Source organism: Theropithecus gelada, chromosome 7b (genome assembly GCF_003255815.1).
Source record: "Theropithecus gelada isolate Dixy chromosome 7b, Tgel_1.0, whole genome shotgun sequence".
Classification (NCBI taxonomy): Eukaryota; Metazoa; Chordata; class Mammalia; order Primates; family Cercopithecidae; genus Theropithecus; species Theropithecus gelada.
In genome coordinates this window covers 104,124,045-104,141,296 of record NC_037675.1, presented here as the reverse complement: position 1 = coordinate 104,141,296, position 17,252 = coordinate 104,124,045, and the positions used below count along the sequence as shown (strand labels likewise).

The 17,252-nt window shown below is 50.1% G+C and overlaps 1 protein-coding gene across 1 annotated transcript in view; it reads right to left on the bottom strand.

Moving 5' to 3' along the window:
• RCOR1 (REST corepressor 1) overlaps positions 1-10,791 on the bottom strand; it is a 134,541-nt gene extending 123,750 nt beyond the window's left edge. The window contains exons 1-2 of the mRNA XM_025392379.1: positions 10,226-10,791; positions 10,088-10,147 (exon numbers count right to left, since the gene is read on the bottom strand). Of these exons, the coding sequence (XP_025248164.1) occupies positions 10,088-10,147; positions 10,226-10,508 (343 nt within the window). The 5' untranslated portion in view covers positions 10,509-10,791. The remainder of the gene's footprint in view (positions 1-10,087; positions 10,148-10,225) is intronic.
• Positions 10,792-17,252: the final 6,461 nt, after the last annotated feature.

Below are 17,252 nucleotides of genomic sequence, written 5' to 3'. Positions count from 1 at the left end.
CGGGGCGCCCCCCCACGCCCCCCCCGGGGGGTCACAACGCGCGGACCCCCCCAAAAAAAAAAAAAAAAAAAAAAAAAAAAAAAAAAATCAACTGTGAATTAATGAATAAAGAAGGCGGGAATGAGGCTTTAGCTGTACCTGAAGCAAATATAACCTAGTATTAAATCAGTGTTTGGCTGGGCGTGGTGGCTCACGCCTGTAATCCCAGCACTTTGGGAGGCCGAGGCGGGCGAATCACAAGGTCAAGAGATCAAGACCACCCTGAACAACATGGTGAAACCCCGTCTCTACTAAAAATACAAAAATTAGCTGGGCATGGTGGCACGCACCTGGAGTCCCAGCTACTCAGGGGGGCTGAGGCAGGAGAATCGCTTGAACCTGGGAGGCAGAGGTTACAGTGAGCCAAAATCATGCCACTGCACTCCAGCCTGGCAACAGAGCAAGACTCTATGTCAAAAAAAAAAGAAAAAAAAAAGTGTTTAATCAAGTCACGGGTACTGTTCTATTTGAAATGTTTTGTTTTTTTTCACAGCTCTACCTTCACCATTCTATTCTTATGATGATTTGTAAAAAGGCATATTCTAATTATGCACATTAACTATCCTATCCTACCAATTTTCAAAATTTTACTCTGACTAGGCCTGATGGTTCGCACCCATAATTCCCAATTTTGAAAGGCCAAGGCAGGAGGATTGCTGAAGGCCAAGAATTTGAGACCAGCCTGGACAACAGAGCAAGACTTCGTCTTTACAAAAAACTTAAAAATTAGCTGAGTAGGGCCAGGCGCAGTGCCTCATGCCTGTAATCCCAGCACTTTGGGAGGCTGAGGTGGGCAGATCACAAAGTCAGGAGATCAAGACCATACTGGCCAACATGTTAAAACCCCGTCTCTACTGAAAATACAAAAATTAGCTGGGCGTAGTGGCGCGTGCATGTAATCCCAGCTACTCAGGAGGCTGAAGCAGGAGAATCACTTAACCAGGGAGTCAGAGATTGGCGTGTGCCGAGACTGCGCCACTGCACTCCAACCTGGAAAGAGAGACTCCGTCTTAAAAAAAAAAAATTAGCTGTGTATGGTAGCATGTGCCTACATTCCCAGACACTCAGGAGACTGAGGCGGGAGGATCACTTGAGCCCAGGAATTTGATGTTATAGTAAGTTGATTACACTACTGCACTCTGGGTGACAGAGTGAGACCCTGTCACAAAAAAATAAATAAAAATAACAAAACAGAAGAACGAATTTTAAAAGACATTATTGTACAACTGACATCATCAAAGACTATTCATGATGAAAAGAACCAGATTCCTGGTTGAGGAAACTGAGGCCCCTGGAGATAAAATGACCAGGTCTACCTTACATCACTTTCTTTGTCAGAGACAGGATATTCAGTCTCCTGATAACCAGCTTTGGGTGTCTCCCTACCACACCATCTAATGAAACTGATCACTCACAAAATTCATCATTACCTGCTAAAACCCTGACCTCTCATTTGGGTGAACACTGCCTTAAAACAGTGTTTAAATCACAAAGCATTGGCCGGGGGCAGTGGCTGATGCCTGTAATTCCAGCACTTTGGGAGGCCAAGGCAAGTGAATCATCTGAAGCCAAGAGTTCAAAACCAGCCTGGACAACATGGCGAAACCCCATCTTTCTTTTTTTTTTTTTGAGACAGAGTCTCACTTTGTCACCTAGGCTGGAATGCAGTGGTGCCATCTCCGCTCACTGCAACCTCTGCAGCCCAGGTTCAAGCAATTCTCCTGCCTCAGCCTTTTGAGTAGCTGGGATTACAGGCATGCACCACCACGTCCAGCTAATTTTTCTGCTTTTAGTAGAGACGGGGTTTCATCATGTTGGCCAGGTTGGTCTTGAACTCCTGACCTCAAGTGATCCACCTGCCTCGGCCTCCTCCCAAAGTGCTGGGATTACAGGCGTGAGTCACCATGCCCCGCCAGCAAAATACCATCTCTACAAAGAATACAAAAGTTAGCTGGGCATGGTGGCACACACCTGTAGTCCTAGCTATTAGGGAGGCTAAGGCAGGAAAATCACTTGAACCCAGGAGACAGAGGTTGCAGTGAGCCAAGGTCACGCCATTGCTCTCCAGCCTGGGCGACAAGAGCAAAACTCCGTCTCAAAAAACAATAAAACTGGGCCGGGCGCGGTGGCTCAAGCCTGTAATCCCAGCACTTTGGGAGGCCTAGACGGGCGGATCACGAGGTCAGGAGATCTAGACCATCCTGGCTAACACGGTGAAACCCCGTCTCTACTAAAAAATACAAAAAACTAGCCGGGCGAGGTGACGGGCGCCTGTAGTCTCAGCTACTCGGGAGGCTGAGGCAGGAGAATGGCGTAAACCCGGGAGGCGGAGCTTGCAGTGAGCTGAGATCTACCCACTGCACTCCTGCCTGGGCGGCAGAGCGAGACTCCATCTCAAAAAAAAAAACAATAAAACTAAAACTAAAATAAATAAATATATAAATAAAGCACAAAGCATTGCCAGGTGTGTGCCTGTAATCCCAGCACTCTGGGAGGCCAAGGCAGGAAGACTGCTTGAGCACAGGAGTTCGAGACCAGCCTAGGCTCACGCGAGGTGATACACACATGTATTCCCAGCCACTGATGAGGCTGAGCGGGGAGGATCACTTGAGTCTGGGAGGCAGAGCTTGAAGTGAGCCAAGATCAGGCCACTGCACTCTAGCCTGTGTGACAGAGCAAGACCTTGTCTCAAAAACAAAAAACCACAAAGCATTCACCATAATTTTGGTATATCTATTTTTTTACAATGATCTAAACCATAAAAAAAGCAGAACATAGAATCACCAGTGAAAACAAATGAAAGGCATATCGACACCCTGTTCAGTAAAATTACCTACTCCGCATGAAAACATAACAGTTTTCTGACAGAAGTCAACTCTGAAGTGACAGTTAAGCCAATGACAACCACAAATTTTCAGATCTGATTAAATATATTGGATTAAACATTCAAAATAAAGGTTGCATTTTTAAAGGGCCACTATCTCAAAAATATTCACTATTAACAATGTCCACTTCTGAAGCACCAAGGATGTGAATAAACAGAATAAAAATTAAAAATTAAAATTAAAAAATAGTAATGGCCAGGCACGGTGGCTCATGCCTGTAATCCCAGCACTTTGGGAGGCTGAGGCAGGCGGATCACGAGGTCAGAAGATCGAAACCATCTTGGCTAATACAGTGAAACCCCGTCTCTACTAAAAATACAAAAAAATTAGCCGCGCGTGGTGGTGGGCGCCCGTAGACCCAGCTACTTGGGAGGCTGACGCAGGAGACTGGCGTGAACCCAGGAGGCGGAGCTTGCAGTGAGCTGAGATCGCACCACTGTGCTCCAGCCTGGGCGACAGAGTGAGACTCCATCTCAAAAAAAAAAAAAAAAATAGTAATAATAACGGCTGAACACAGTGGCTCACACCTGTAAACCCAGCACTTCGGGAGGCCAAGGCAGGCAGATGGCTCGAGCCCAGGAGTTCGAGACCAGCCTGGACTACATGGCAAAACCCTGTCTCTACAAAAAATACAAAAAAATAGTCAGGCATGGTGGTAGACATCTGTAGCCCCAGCTACTTGGGAGGTTAAGGTGGGAGGATGGCGTGTACTTAGGAGGTTCAAGTTCACTACTGCTGTGATCACACCACTATACTGGTGACAAAGTGTGACCCTATCTCCAAAAAAAAAAAGAAAAAGAAAAACATTATTCATTTCAAAGTAAGTGATGTTTTGCAAATGTAGGAAAGAACTAACCAGAGATAGGATAGATAAGCATCCTCACTCTTACTCTATTATTCCGTAACTACTGAATATTAAAAGAAACCCATGACAACTCAGCATAATCTAAGGCAGACAGTATGGAAAGGCAGCCTGGATAACACATGTAAGAACAAAGCCTAAGTTAAAAGTGTAGGGCTGCACTTTGGTTTTTAACTTTTTTTTTTTTTTTGAGACGGAGTCTTGCTCTGTCGCCCAGACTGGAGCGCAGTGGCCGGATCTCCGCTCACTGCAAGCTCCGCCTCCCGGGTTTACGCCATACTCCTGCCTCAGCCTCCCAAGTAGCTGGGACTACAGGCGCCCACTACCTCGCCCAGCTAGTTTTTTTGTATGTTTTAGTAGAGACGGGGTTTCACCGTGTTAGCCAGAATGGTCTCACTCTCCTGACCTCGTGATCAGCCCATCTCGGCCTCCCAAAATGCTGGGATTATAGGCTTGAGCCACCGCGCCCGGCCAACTCTTTTTTTTAATTCTTTAAAAGTTGGTAAAGCTTTTTATTTCAGTGTAAACAGAAATGGTATTCTAATTACCAAGCAATGCCACACTACACCGATCTAGTCTAGGTATTATTTTTTTTTTCTTTTTTTTTTTTTTTTGAGACGGAGTCTCGCTCTGTCACCCAGGCTGGAGTGCAGTGGCCAGATCTCGGCTCACTGCAAGCTCCGCCTCCCGGGTTCACGCCATTCTCCTGCCTCAGCCTCCTGAGTAGCTGGGACTACAGGCGCCCACCACCTCGCCTGGCTAGTTTTTTGTATTTTTTAGTAGAGACGGGGTTTCACCGGGTTAGCCAGGATGGTCTTGATCTCCTGACCTTGTGATCCGCCCGTCTCGGCCTCCCAAAGTGTGGGGATTACAGGCTTGAGCCACTGCGCCCGGCCGCAGTATTAATTATTTTATAAGAACTGAATCAGGGCCGGGCGTGGTGGCTCACGTCTGTAATTCCAGCACTTTGGGAGGCTGAGGCGGGTGGATCACAAGATCAAGACCAACCTGGCGAACACAGTGAAACCCCATCTCTACCTAAATTACAAAAAAATTAGCCAGGCGTGGTGGTGGGCGCCTGTAGTCCCAGCTACTCGGGAGGCTGAGGCAGGAGAATGGCATGAACCTGGTAGGCAGAGCTTGCAGTGAACCAAGATTGCGCCACTGCACTCCAGCCTGGGCAACAGAGCAAGACTAAGGGATGACAGAATTAAATCTTCCTTTGAACTGTATAGGAAATATCAGTCTTAGCTCCAACCATTTGCTTTCAAACCTAAATAGGGTCAAGCTGGCACACTGCAAATAAGTAAAATCTGACTTAAAAAAAATCAGGCCGGGCACAGTGGCTCACACCTGTAATCCCAACACTTTGGGAAGCCAAGGTGACCGGATCAGGAGTTCGAGACCAACCTGACCAGCATGGTGAAACCCACCCCTACCAAAAACACCAAAATTAGGGCCGCGCAGTGGCTCATGCCTGTAATCCCAGCACTTTGGGAGGCCGAGGCAGGCAGATCACCTGAGGTCGGGAGTTCAAGACCAGCCTGACCAACACGGAGAAACCCCATCCCTACTAAAAATACAAAATCAGCCGGGCATGGTGGCACACGCCTGTAATCGCAGCTACTAGGGAGGCTGAGGCAGGAGAATCGCTCAAACCCGGGAGGCAGAGGTTGCGGTAAGCCGAGATCACGCCATTGCACTCCAGTCTGAGCAACAAGAGAAAAAATCTCCATCTCAAAAAAAAAAAAAAAAATTGCAAAAATACCAAAAATAGCCAGACATAGTGGCATACGCCTTTCAAGCCCAGCTACTTAGGAGGCTGAGGCAGGAGAACTGCTTGAACCTGGGAGTGCTTGAACCTGGGAGGCAGAGGCTGTAGTGAGCTAAGATTGTGCCACTGCATTCCAGCCAGGGCAACAGAGGAAGACTCCATCTCAAAAAAAAAAAAAAAAGTTGAAGTCAAATTCCTCGATTCATGCATCTCTACCACAGTTTGTTACTTATTTTCCTATAACAAAAACAGAAAAGAAAAAAAAAAAAAAAAAAAAAGCTGTCTGTTCACATCTACCTCTCTGTTTAATTCTAGTAAACGAGAAGAACAAAGACACACTCAAAACTCAGGTAGAGGCAGGGCATGGTGGCTCATGCCTGTAATCCCAGCACTTTGGGAGGCCGAAGGGGGGCAGATCATCTGAGGTCAGGAGTTCAAGACCAGCCTGGCCAACAGGGTGAAATGCTGTCTCTACTAAAAACACAAAAATTAGCCAGGCATGGTGGCACGCACCTGTAGTCCCAGCTACTTGGGAGGCTGAGGCAGGAGAATCACTTGAACCTGGGAGATGGTGGTTGCAATGAGCCGAGATTGCGCCACTGCACTCCACTCCAGCCTGGGCAATAGATCGAGACTCTGCCTCAAAAAAGAAAAAAAAGGAGGGGGGAGGGACAGGTACAGTGGCTCATGCCTGTAATCCCAGCACTTTGGAAGGCCTAGGCAGGGAGATCACCTGAGGCAAAGAGTTCGAGACCAGCCTGGTCAACATGGTGAAACCACATCTCTACTAAAAACACAAAAATTAGCCAGACGTGGCCATGGACACCTGTAATCCTTGCTACTTGGGAGGCTGAAACAGGAGAATCACTTGAACCTCAGAGGTGGAGGTTGCAGTGAGCCAAGATCATGCCACTGCACTCCAGCTTGGACAACAGATCAAGACTCAGTCTCAAAAAAAAAAAAAAAAAGAAAAGAAAAGAAAAAGAAAAAAACAAGTAGGAGGAAGAAATAAAAACTAGTAAGGCTCAAACTCTCAATTCTTAATTTATTACTCAATTCACTACTCTTAACTTGCAGTCACGGAATGTACCTGTCTTAAATCTTAAAGAACTAAGAAAGAATTGTGCCATAAACAAACATGTTGCCTGGGCATAGTGGCTCACCCCTGTAATCCCAGCACTTCGGGAGGCTGAGGTGGGTGGATCACCTGAGTTCAGGAATTCCAGACCAGCCTGACCAACATAGAGAAACCCCATTTCTACTAAAAACACAAAAAATTAGCCAGGCATGGTGGCGCATGCCTGTAATCCCAGCCACTTAGGAGGGTGAGGCAGAAGAACTGCTTGAACCTGGGAGGCAGAGGTTGCGTGCAGTGAGCCGAGATCATGCCGTTGCACTCCAGCCTGGGCAACAAGAGTGAAACTCCGTCACACACACACATAAAAATAAATAAACGGGTTGTATCACTTCTATTCCAAAATGGAAGTCTTCCTTCCCCTTAAGCTTTTCAGTTAAATGAGAAGACACATAAAAAACCACTAGAAAATAGTAAAATCTCAATTTTCTGCCGTATCTAGGACTGTGTCCCCCTGCTCAGGTTGGCAAAACAAGGTTTGAAATTACTTTACACCAGTTAGATTCCTTGCCAGATTAAAACAAACACAAAATAAGAAATTTGGAAATTTTAATATCAAGACTCAACCAACTGGCAGCAAGACTATGCAGCAGAACAGTTAGATGTTTTCCTTTTTATTTTTTTATTTTATTTTATTTTATTTTTTTTTTTTTGAGACGGAGTCTCGCTGTGTCGCCCAGGCTGGAGTGCGGTGGCGCGATCTCGGCTCACTGCAAGCTCCGCCTCCCGGGTTCACGCCATTCTCCCACCTCAGCCTGGGAGTAGCTGGGACTACAGGCGCCTGCCACCTCGCCCGGCTAGTTTTTTGTATTTTTAGTAGAGACGGGGTTTCACCGTGTTAGCCAGGATGGTCTCGATCTCCTGACCTCGTGATCCACCCGCCTCGGCCTCCCAAAGTGCTGGGATTTCCTTTTTATTTTTGAGACAGGGTCTCACTCTGCCACCCAGGCTGGAGTGCAATGGCAAGATCACTGCTCACTGCAGCCTTGACCTCCCAGAGATCCTTCAGCCTCAGCCTCCCAAATAGCTGAAACTACAGGTACATGCCACCAAAAATTAGCCCAGCTAATTTTTTTATTTTTTGTGGAGACGGAGTCTGACTACGTTGCCCAGGCTGGTCTCCAACTCCTGGGCTCCAGAGATCCTCCAGCCTTGGCCTCCCCAAGTGTTGGGATTACAGGTGTGAGCTACTGCAATCTGCTAGATGTTTTCCATTTTAGAATAGCTGATTGCTAGCAAGTTTATGCTCATACCTATTCCAACAAAAAGCCCAAGGACAGTTCAAAATATTACATTTGCTGTTTCAAAGACTACTACAACTCCAAAGAAGTCAAACTCATTACTAACAATGCAGAGCTGACATCAACATTTCGATGAATGTCAGAAATCTAATTCCTGTTGCTGACAAATATGCCCTTTTCCTTAGTCACATCCAACACATCTAAATAAAGTTTTCAAAATTTATGTGTTTTTTGTTTTTTTTTTTTTTTTTTTTTTTGAGACGGAGTCTCGCTCTGTCGCCCAGGCTGGAGTGCAGTGGCCGGATCTCAGCTCACTGCAAGCTCTGCCTCCCGGGTTTACGCCATTCTCCTGCCTCAGCCTCCCGAGTAGCTGGGACTACAGGCGCCCGCCACCTCGCCCGGCTAGTTTTTTTGTATTTTTTAGTAGAGACGGGGTTTCACCGGGTTAGCCAGGATGGTCTCGATCTCCTGACCTCGTGATCCGCCCGACTCGGCCTCCCAAAGTGCTGGGATTACAGGCTTGAGCCACCGCGCCCGGCTCAAAATTTATGTTAACAAAAATGTACCAAAAAGCCTACCAACTTACTCAAAGATTTGTGAAAGTCGATTTTTAAAAATAATACATTAGGAACATCTGGTGACAAGCTTTATGTTCTGTGTTTTAAACCAAAGATAAGACTTGACCTACAAAATGAAGACAGGGTCAACTGTAACCAAAAAACAGTATGCTTCCCCTGGTGGCCAACCGAAGAATGGAGGAGCCAAGCATACAAGAGAAATAGCCTGGTCACCTAGTTCTATCCTATTACTCATAAATGATAAGTGACTACCAAAAAAAAAAAAAAAAGAATTGGAGAGAAGGAAACTATCAAAAACAATAACATGGACTTAAAAGAACACAAACCTTACGTCAAGAAATCAAAATTGTGAAGGCCAATCTAAGAGAAGTCATTTATTTCCAGTGTCCAAGAGCTCACCTAGGACCTTTACGTATTTTCACTTCAAAGGGCAGTTTAGTACCTTAATAACAGCTTGAGAGCAATCGCCTTTTTCAAGGACTAGATCACTGGAATTTTCTGCAGTCTTGTTTCCAAGGAAAAAACATGTATGCATTTATCTTTTCAATTAAACTAGTGGTATAACCTACATAGAGAACCCCAGCTCTAAAGCCCTCCAACCAGCGAGGATTGTTAACTCCAGCTTTACAAGATGCTCTGTTGAATTTTATTTCTGAAATAAATCCTACGTTCTTTCAAACATTTTCCATACCAACAACCTTTAAAGACAGTCTCATACAGAGACTGGCTAGAATCTCATGCATTAAAATCTGACGAATTCCTTTGTCTGATTGGATTTTTTTTCTTGTACCACTTTAAATTTGCTTCTACACAGAATAGCAGCCAGGAAAGTAAGTGTTCCATTCTAGGGTGTAGGACTTTCTTGTAGGTGAAAAGCATTTGTTAGGCTAAAGCTTCTGACGATTCTCAATTTCACAATCTCTTCCTCCAAAAAAAAAGGAAACACACACATTTACAAATAGGTCCTAAAATCAAACTGCCACACGCGAGGCTCTCTTCCCCAGGCAGGCGCCCTCTGGAAAACACACTTCCTTTATTGACTGATTTTGGGGGGTCGTTCTTCTACTCGCTTCTGGATGGGAGGGGAGTCAGGAACCAGCAAGAGCCAGAGGCTCGGAGAAGCAAAGGCGTGGGAGCAGCCTTTGGGAAGGGTTCCGATAAAGGGGTCTCTGGCGACCTCCTAAGTCCGGGGCGCTCGCAGGACGCTAACTCTCCGGCACTGCCACCCTTTACCCCTGGCCGAGGCACAGCTCACCTGGACGCAGGAACCCCCAGCGCCCCCACGCCAAGTGTGGCCGCCTCCGACGCCACCTGCAGTCCTCGGAGGCGCAGGGGGCAGCGGCGCCGGACCGGCTGGGGGCCACCTGGCCTCCACCGGGTGCAGACGCACGTTTGCAGAACACTCGTGTGCGTGTGCGCCTCCTCGTCCTCGCCCTGCTGTTCTCCCCACGGACGGCAGGGCGAACGCACACACAAAAAGAAAGTTGTCGGCCGGCTCCCGCCCCCTCGGGCTCGCCGGGGACCCGGGGCTCCCGCGCATCCCCGCCGCCGGCCGCCCGGGGCCGCTACTCACCGGGGTCGAAATCGGGCACCACCGCCTGGTACTGGGGTCCGACCCTCATGCCACCGCCACCTGCGGGGGAAGCAGAACACGGCGGTCAGCGCGGCGCGGGGCCCGGGGCCCGGGGCCGCGGGGGCGGTTGCCACCTACCGTGCTCCTCGTCGCTGGACGAGCCCGAACTGCCTTCCTCCCAGGAGTTGCTGCTGCTGTTGCCATTGGGCGCCGCCGCCGCCAAACTTTTATTCTGGCCATTATTGGGGGCGGCGGCGGCCGAGGTGGCGGCAGCCGAGGCGGAGGAGGCGGCGGCGCCCGAGGCGGCAGTGGCGGCTGGCGAGGCGCAGGCGGCCGAGGCGGCGGCGGCGGAGGCGGCCGCGTTGTTCCTCCCTCTCCGCTTCCCTGAGACCTCGGGGCCCTTCTCCACCATGGCCGGCATCGGCGGGGGCCGGGGCCGTGCGAAAGTGGCGGGGACCCGCGGCTCCTGAGGAGGGGGCGCCGAGCCGGGGGAGGGGGCGCGGGGCCGGGCGGGCGCTACGGGAGCCCACGGGCGCGAGTCCGAGTCGGGGGAGGCCCAGACGGGTAGAGCGCGGAGCCGCTTCAAGCCCCCAGCGACGAGCCGAGCGCAACTTTCGCTCTCATCGCCGCCCTCACTTCACTGGCACCAACTACTCCGGGAGCAGCGAGCGGAGAGGGGAGGAGGCAGGGGCGGGGCCTGCAGGGGCGCCTGGGGGGGCGCGCAGCCCAACTGACGCGAGATGGCTCCGCCCCCCTCGCACTCCCATTGGCTCTGGTGGGATTTGGACGGCGAGCGGCAGCCGGGTTGGCTCCGCGGGCCCGTCCGTCCGGGGCGGCGGGGCGGGGGAGCGGGGAGGGGCGGCTCCGGGCTTCCGTTGGCGAGGTTCGGTTGACGCGTATCGCCCGCCGTACGTGGTTTGAGGTTTGCCATCTCCCTACGCCCCATGATCCTTCTCTCCAGGCAGCGGCGAGGAGTTCGCGGCCCTCCCCGCCCCCTCCCCTCGGCCGCGGCCCCCGCCCCTACTGCCCGCACACGCCTCCCGCGGCCTCTGGCCCCCCTCCGCGGGACCCTGCTGAGAGTCCCGTCGGCTTCTCAAAGTAAAATGTGCCTGGCGCTGGAAAGCCGCGGAGCGCCCGGCCGGGACTACTTTCCGCTGCGCGGAGGGGTACGGGCGCGCTCAGACTCCATACAAAGAGGAAACTAATTGGGGGAAACTCGTTGCGCCCCCGCCTTTCCCAGGGGACGCGGGGCTCGCGTGGGCGGGATCCACGGCGCTGGGGACGGGCTTCCCAGGCTGCCACCTCCCCTGGCGCGAGCCGCGTGGGGACTGGGGTTTGCCGTGCTGCCCGCTAATTGGGTGGGGGAGGCGGGGACCGCCGGGGTGGCTTGGGTGCGGGGCTCGCCGCCGCGGCGGAGGCCCAAGGGAGGGTCCCCGTGGGTCCCCGGGGCACAGAGTCCGAGCGTGGGGACGCACTAGCCGCTGGGGTGGCTGCTGAAAGATGAATGAACGGGCGCAGCCGTTCTGGGGCGGGGGTCCAGGAAGGGTAAAGAGGAAGAAGCTATTTTCATCCCAACCTCTCGGCGCGGGAGGAGGGTCAACTTCCTCCGGGGCGAGGGCAGCCACTTTTCCGGATCTGCCGCCCGCCCCGCCTCCTCTCCCCCCGGAACCCCCGCGAGGGAGAACCCGGTGCGCGGGCGGGTGGGGTCGGCTGAGGCCAGCCTGAGAGCCGCTGCCCTGGAGAGGGACCACCGGGCAGCCGTACAGCTGTGGGGGGCTGAGGGGTGTAACTGCCTTGGAGGTCCCGGTGCCCTACCCCCAACCAACCCCGAAACTACGCTCCCTTCGTAATTAAACCAGTGGAGGTCTATGCGGGAAATCTTTTTAAAGCAGGGATGGCTATTTTTCTTTTAAGTTGCTTCAAACCTGAGATTAATATGGGGACGAGCTTTGGATATAAATAGCTACAGGGAGAATTTGGGAGTTTTATGGTTTTAAAGCCTGAATAAATAAGCGGGGTTTTCTCTTGAACATTTTTTGCAGCATGAACTATTATTAACTTTATTGAAGAGACCACGTTCACTTCTGCCTAAATGACCTTTAAGAAACAGGGCTGGGACCCCTCCTGGTATAGAAGCCCTGCCCCCACCAAGTTCAGGGTCGTAACTCTTGGACTCTCCTCCAAAGGACGTCTCTCTCCTTGGAGAGCCCTGGATGCTGCAGGTGTGTGCCCCGATACACCCTTCAGCTGGCCTGGGCAGGGTACAGAACCGAGGTGGCATTCCCGGGGCTGGGCCACTGGCTAAGGCCTCTGACTCATCTGGAGGTGAGCCCTGTGTGAGGAATGAGGTCCAGAACACGCTGCCCCGCTCGCTTGGTGTCTACAAAGTTGTACCACCAGGCTGGAAGATCAACCTACAAGGGCACAAAGCTGATACTGGGTCATTTATTAAGGCAACAGGGATAGCAGAGCACACAGGGCCACCCTCTCCACCCACCAGCCCCCAAGGCTGAGGCCAGGCTGGGCTACCAGTAGGGGTGCAGCAGTGGACTTGATAAAGCATTCTTTTTTTTTTCCCCAGCCAATATTAACACTTAACATGTGTCAGCCCCTGTTCTAGTTTGACCCTAATGCTACACGGATACTATATTGGCCTGAAGCTCTCAGATTTCCCAACGGTAAAATACAGAAAACAGTACCTACCTCCTGGCCTGATGGATTGTAATAGAGTCCATCCTTCCGGCGTAGGGAACCCCAACCTTAAGGACACCCGCCTTCCCATCGCTTGGGGAGAGGGCGCCACCACAGCCCTGGGATTGGGAATTTGTGATCCCACACTTGTAACGCATCCACAAAGCCGGCAGCCCTACCATGTTTTTCGGTGAGACTCCCACTCTGAAACTGAGACCTCATGCCTGTTCCCCTCTCCTTACACCTCCCACAGCCCCTTCTGCCTGGGCTCCCAGCCCGTGGCCTTACCTCATTCTTCAGAGAAAAACGAAAGCCTTCAGGATCTTTCTCCTCTCCCTGTCCCCAAACAGACAAACCTCCCTGTTGCGTACCCACGTCCTACTCGGGCCTGGGACCCTCTCCCGCTGCCCTCCCCTTGAGGCTTTTCTGTGCCATGAGCCTCACTCTGGACCGTCTCCTGCCCCCCACCCCTCTCCGGTCTTGCCATTTCTCCCTCCCCTCAGACATTTCCGAAGACTTCCCTACACTGGCTTCCTCAACCCCCTCCCATCCCAGCCTCTCATCACCCCACCCAGCAGAGCTGTGTCCCCACCCCTTAACTGCTGCTAAGGTAACCTGCAACCTCTCCGCTGCCCCATCCGGGGGTCACTTCTTGGTCTCATTGAGCTTCTCAGCAACAGCTGAGTCGACCACTTCTCCTCCTGGAAACCCTCATTTATCTGGACCTGGAGATTCCAGTTCACCTGGCCCTCCTACCTCACAGGTCACTCCCCATCAGTCTTCTCTGCAGCTTTCAACCTGTCATCACTGGGATTCCTCCTTGCCTTTTTCCTTTTTCCTTTCATTAATTTTTTTTTTTTTTTTTTTTTTTTGAGACGGAGTCTTGCTCTGTCGCCCATGCTGGAGTCCAGTGGCATGATCTTGGCTCACTGCAGCCTCTGCCTCCTGGGTTCAAGCGATTCCTGTGCCTCAGCCTAGGACTACAGGCACCCACCACTACACCCAGCTAATTTTCGTATTTTTAGTAGAGATGAGGTTTCACCATATCGGCCAGGCTGGCCTCGTGATCCGCCCGCCTCAGCCTCCCAAAGTGCTGGGATTACAGGCTTGAGCCATGGCGCCCGGCGACATAGTGAGATCTCATCTGTATAAAACAAAAACAAGGGGGGAGGGATAGCATTAGGAGATATACCTAATGTAAATGATGAATTAATTACATCGACGATTAAAAAAAAAAAAAAACTATGACCCTATGACCATCTCGTCCTCCACGCTAAAACAAACAAGAAAACTGACCATCTCATCCCCCACCCTTATAGATGAGAAAGCTGAGGCACCCAGAGGTGAAATAACCTACAACCATCCTAGGGTCAGGCATGATGTAAGGGGAGGAGCCAGGGCACAGCTAAGCCAGGAGCTGTGGAGCCTCTTACCCAAGGCCAGAGTTGCCCCAGGGATGCTGGGATGGCCAGGGGCAAGGGTGTCCGCAAGATGCTTGGTCTGATTCTAAACATACAGTATTTACAATTTTGTTTTAATTCTCACTATCAATAAGTTTATTTGTTCATTGTATTTTCCCAGGAAAAGGAGAAGGGAAGGGAAAAGAGTCAGCATGTGTTATAAAATGATTAGAAAATGGGAAAGGAAGTACCTGGTACAGCAAAATCAACCATCAAATGAACATACCCCAGTGATGAAGTCATCAAAGCCCAAAGGGGCTCAGTCTCCTTCAGTTCAGGAATGAAGGGAAGGGATGAGGAAAAGAAGAGACAGGTTCAGGCTTTCCTACCCCAGTGTTTATAGTTATTCCTGCTGCTAATTATTATTATTACTATATTTGGGCTTGTTAGAAAATTCTGCTTGGCAAGGAATTCCTTCCTCAAGGATGGAGCCAGGCAGAGGGCAGGGTATGGGCCAGGGCTGGGAAGTGTCAGGAAAACACCCTAAAGCTATTCCTGGGAGGTTTCAAGCCCCCAAAGGATTATTGGAAAACTGAGACTTCAGGCAGGAATTTTAGCCATCCTAAGAGTTCTGAACCTGGAATCCATAGATAGCATTCTGGGGACCATGAACCAGAGCTGGTAATTACATCTTTATTTAAATTAACCTTTAACACCAGGTACAGTGGTACTCACTTACCATCCCAGGTACTTTGAGGCCTCTAGCAAGACCCCTGTCTCAAAAAAAAAAAAATTAACCTTTAACTGAAATCTAGCATTTTCTTCAGTTATGAATGTAGGTGATATTCCATCTCAACACATTAAAGTCACTGAAAATATCTCAAAATAGCATTTATTTATTTATTCAGAGACAGAGTCTTGTTCTGTCGCCCAGGCTGGAGTGCAGTGGCATGATTTCGGCCTACTGCAACCTCCCGGGTTCCAGTGATTCTTCTCCCTCAAGCTCTGAGTAGCTGGGATTACAGGCACGCACCACCACGCCCGGCTAATTTTTGTATTTTTAGTAGAGACAGGGTTTCACCATGTTGGCCAGACTGGTCTCGAACTCCTGACCTCATGATCAGCCCACCTTGGCCTCCCAAAGTGCTGGGATTACAGGCATGAGCCACCACACCTGGCCTCAAAAGAGCATTTATCCTCATCTCCAAGATCATAGAAGTTATTACACCCACCCCTAGAACTTGTTACTTAATATGTTAATAACTAAGCAAATAAATCATAGACCTAATTGTAAGAGCTAAAACTATAAAACTCTCAGATGAAAACCTAAATGTTTATGACCATGAGGTAGGCAAAGCCTTCTTAATTATGATGCCGAGAGGATAAGGAACAAAAGAAAAAGATGAATTGGAATTCATAAAAATTAAAACTTGTCTGGCCGGGCATGGTGGCTCACGCCTGTAATCCCAGCACTTTGGGAGGCTGAGGCGGGTGGATCACCTGAGGTCAGGAATTCGAGACCTGCCTAACCAACCTGGTGAAACCCCGTCTCTACTAAATACAAAAAATTAAAACTTGTCCCGCAAATTATACCATTAAAAAATAGCAAAGACAATCCACATAATGAGACAGGATATTTGCAAATCATGTGTCTAACAAGAGACATTAAACCCGGCCAGGTGTGGTGGCTCACGTCTGTAATCCCAGCACTTGGGGAGGCCAAGGCAGGTAGATCATGAGGTCGAGAGATTGAGACCATCCTGGCCAACATGGTGAAACTCCGTCTCTACTAAAAGTACAAAAAAATTAACTGGACATGGTGGCACATGCCTGTAATCCCAGCTACTCAGGAGGCTGAGGCAGGAGAATCCCTTCAACCTGGAAGGCGGAGGTTGCAGTGAGCTGAGATCGTGCTACTGCACTCCAGCCTGGCAAAGAGCAAGACTCCATCTCAAAAAAAAAAGGAGGTTAGATGTGGTGACTCATACCTGTAATCCCAGCACTTTGGGAGGCTAAGGTGGGAGGATCATTTGAGTCAAGGATTGAAAACTGCAGTGAGCTATGATGGCACCTATGCACCCCAGCCTGGCCAACAGAGTGAGACTGTCTCAAAGTAATAATAAAAAGATAAATAACTAGATTTTAAAAGGGGTAAAATGTCTGAATAGACATTTCTTCAAAGAAGAGATACAAATGGCCAACAAGGGTCAGGCACGGTGGCTCACACCTGTAATTTCAGCACTTTGGGAGGTCAAGGCGGGCGGATCACCTGAGGTTGGGAGTTGGAGACCAGCTTGACCAACATGGAGAAACCGTGTCTCTACTACAAATACAAAATTTACTGGGCGTGGTGGCGCATGCCTGTAATCCTAGCTACTCGGGAGGCTGAGGCAGGAGAATCGCTGGAATACAGGAGGCGGAGGTTGCAGTGAGCCAAGATCACACCATTGCACTCCAGCCTGGGCGACAAGAGCAAAAACTCCGTCTCAAAAAAAAAAAAAGGCTAGGCGTGGTGGCTCACACCTGTAATCCCAGCACTCTGGGAGGCTGAAGCAGGTGGATCACGAGGTCAGGAGATCGAGACCATCCTGGCTAACACAGTGAAACCCGGTCTCTACTAAAAAATACAAAAAATTAGCCGGGCGTAGTGGCAGGCGCCTGTAGTCCCAGCTACTTGGGAGGCTGAGGTAGGAGCTTGCAGTGAGCAGAGATCGTGCCACTGCACTCCAGCCTGGGCAACAGAGGGAGACTTCGTCTCAAAAAAAAAAAAAAAAAAAAAAATTAGCTGTGGCCGGATGCAGTGGCTTACGCCTGTAATCCCAGCACTTTGGGAGACCAAAGTGGGCAGATCATGAGGTCAGAAGATCAAGGCCATCATGGTGAATCCCGTCTCTACTAAAAATACAAAAATTAGCTGGGCGTGGTGGTGCGTGCCTGTAATCCCAGCTATGGGGTGGCTGAAGCAGGATAATCGCTTGAACCAGGGAATCGGAGGTTGCATTGAGCGGAGATCACACCACAGCACTCTAGCCTGGCAACAGAGTGAGACTCCATCTCAAAAAAAAAAAAAAAAA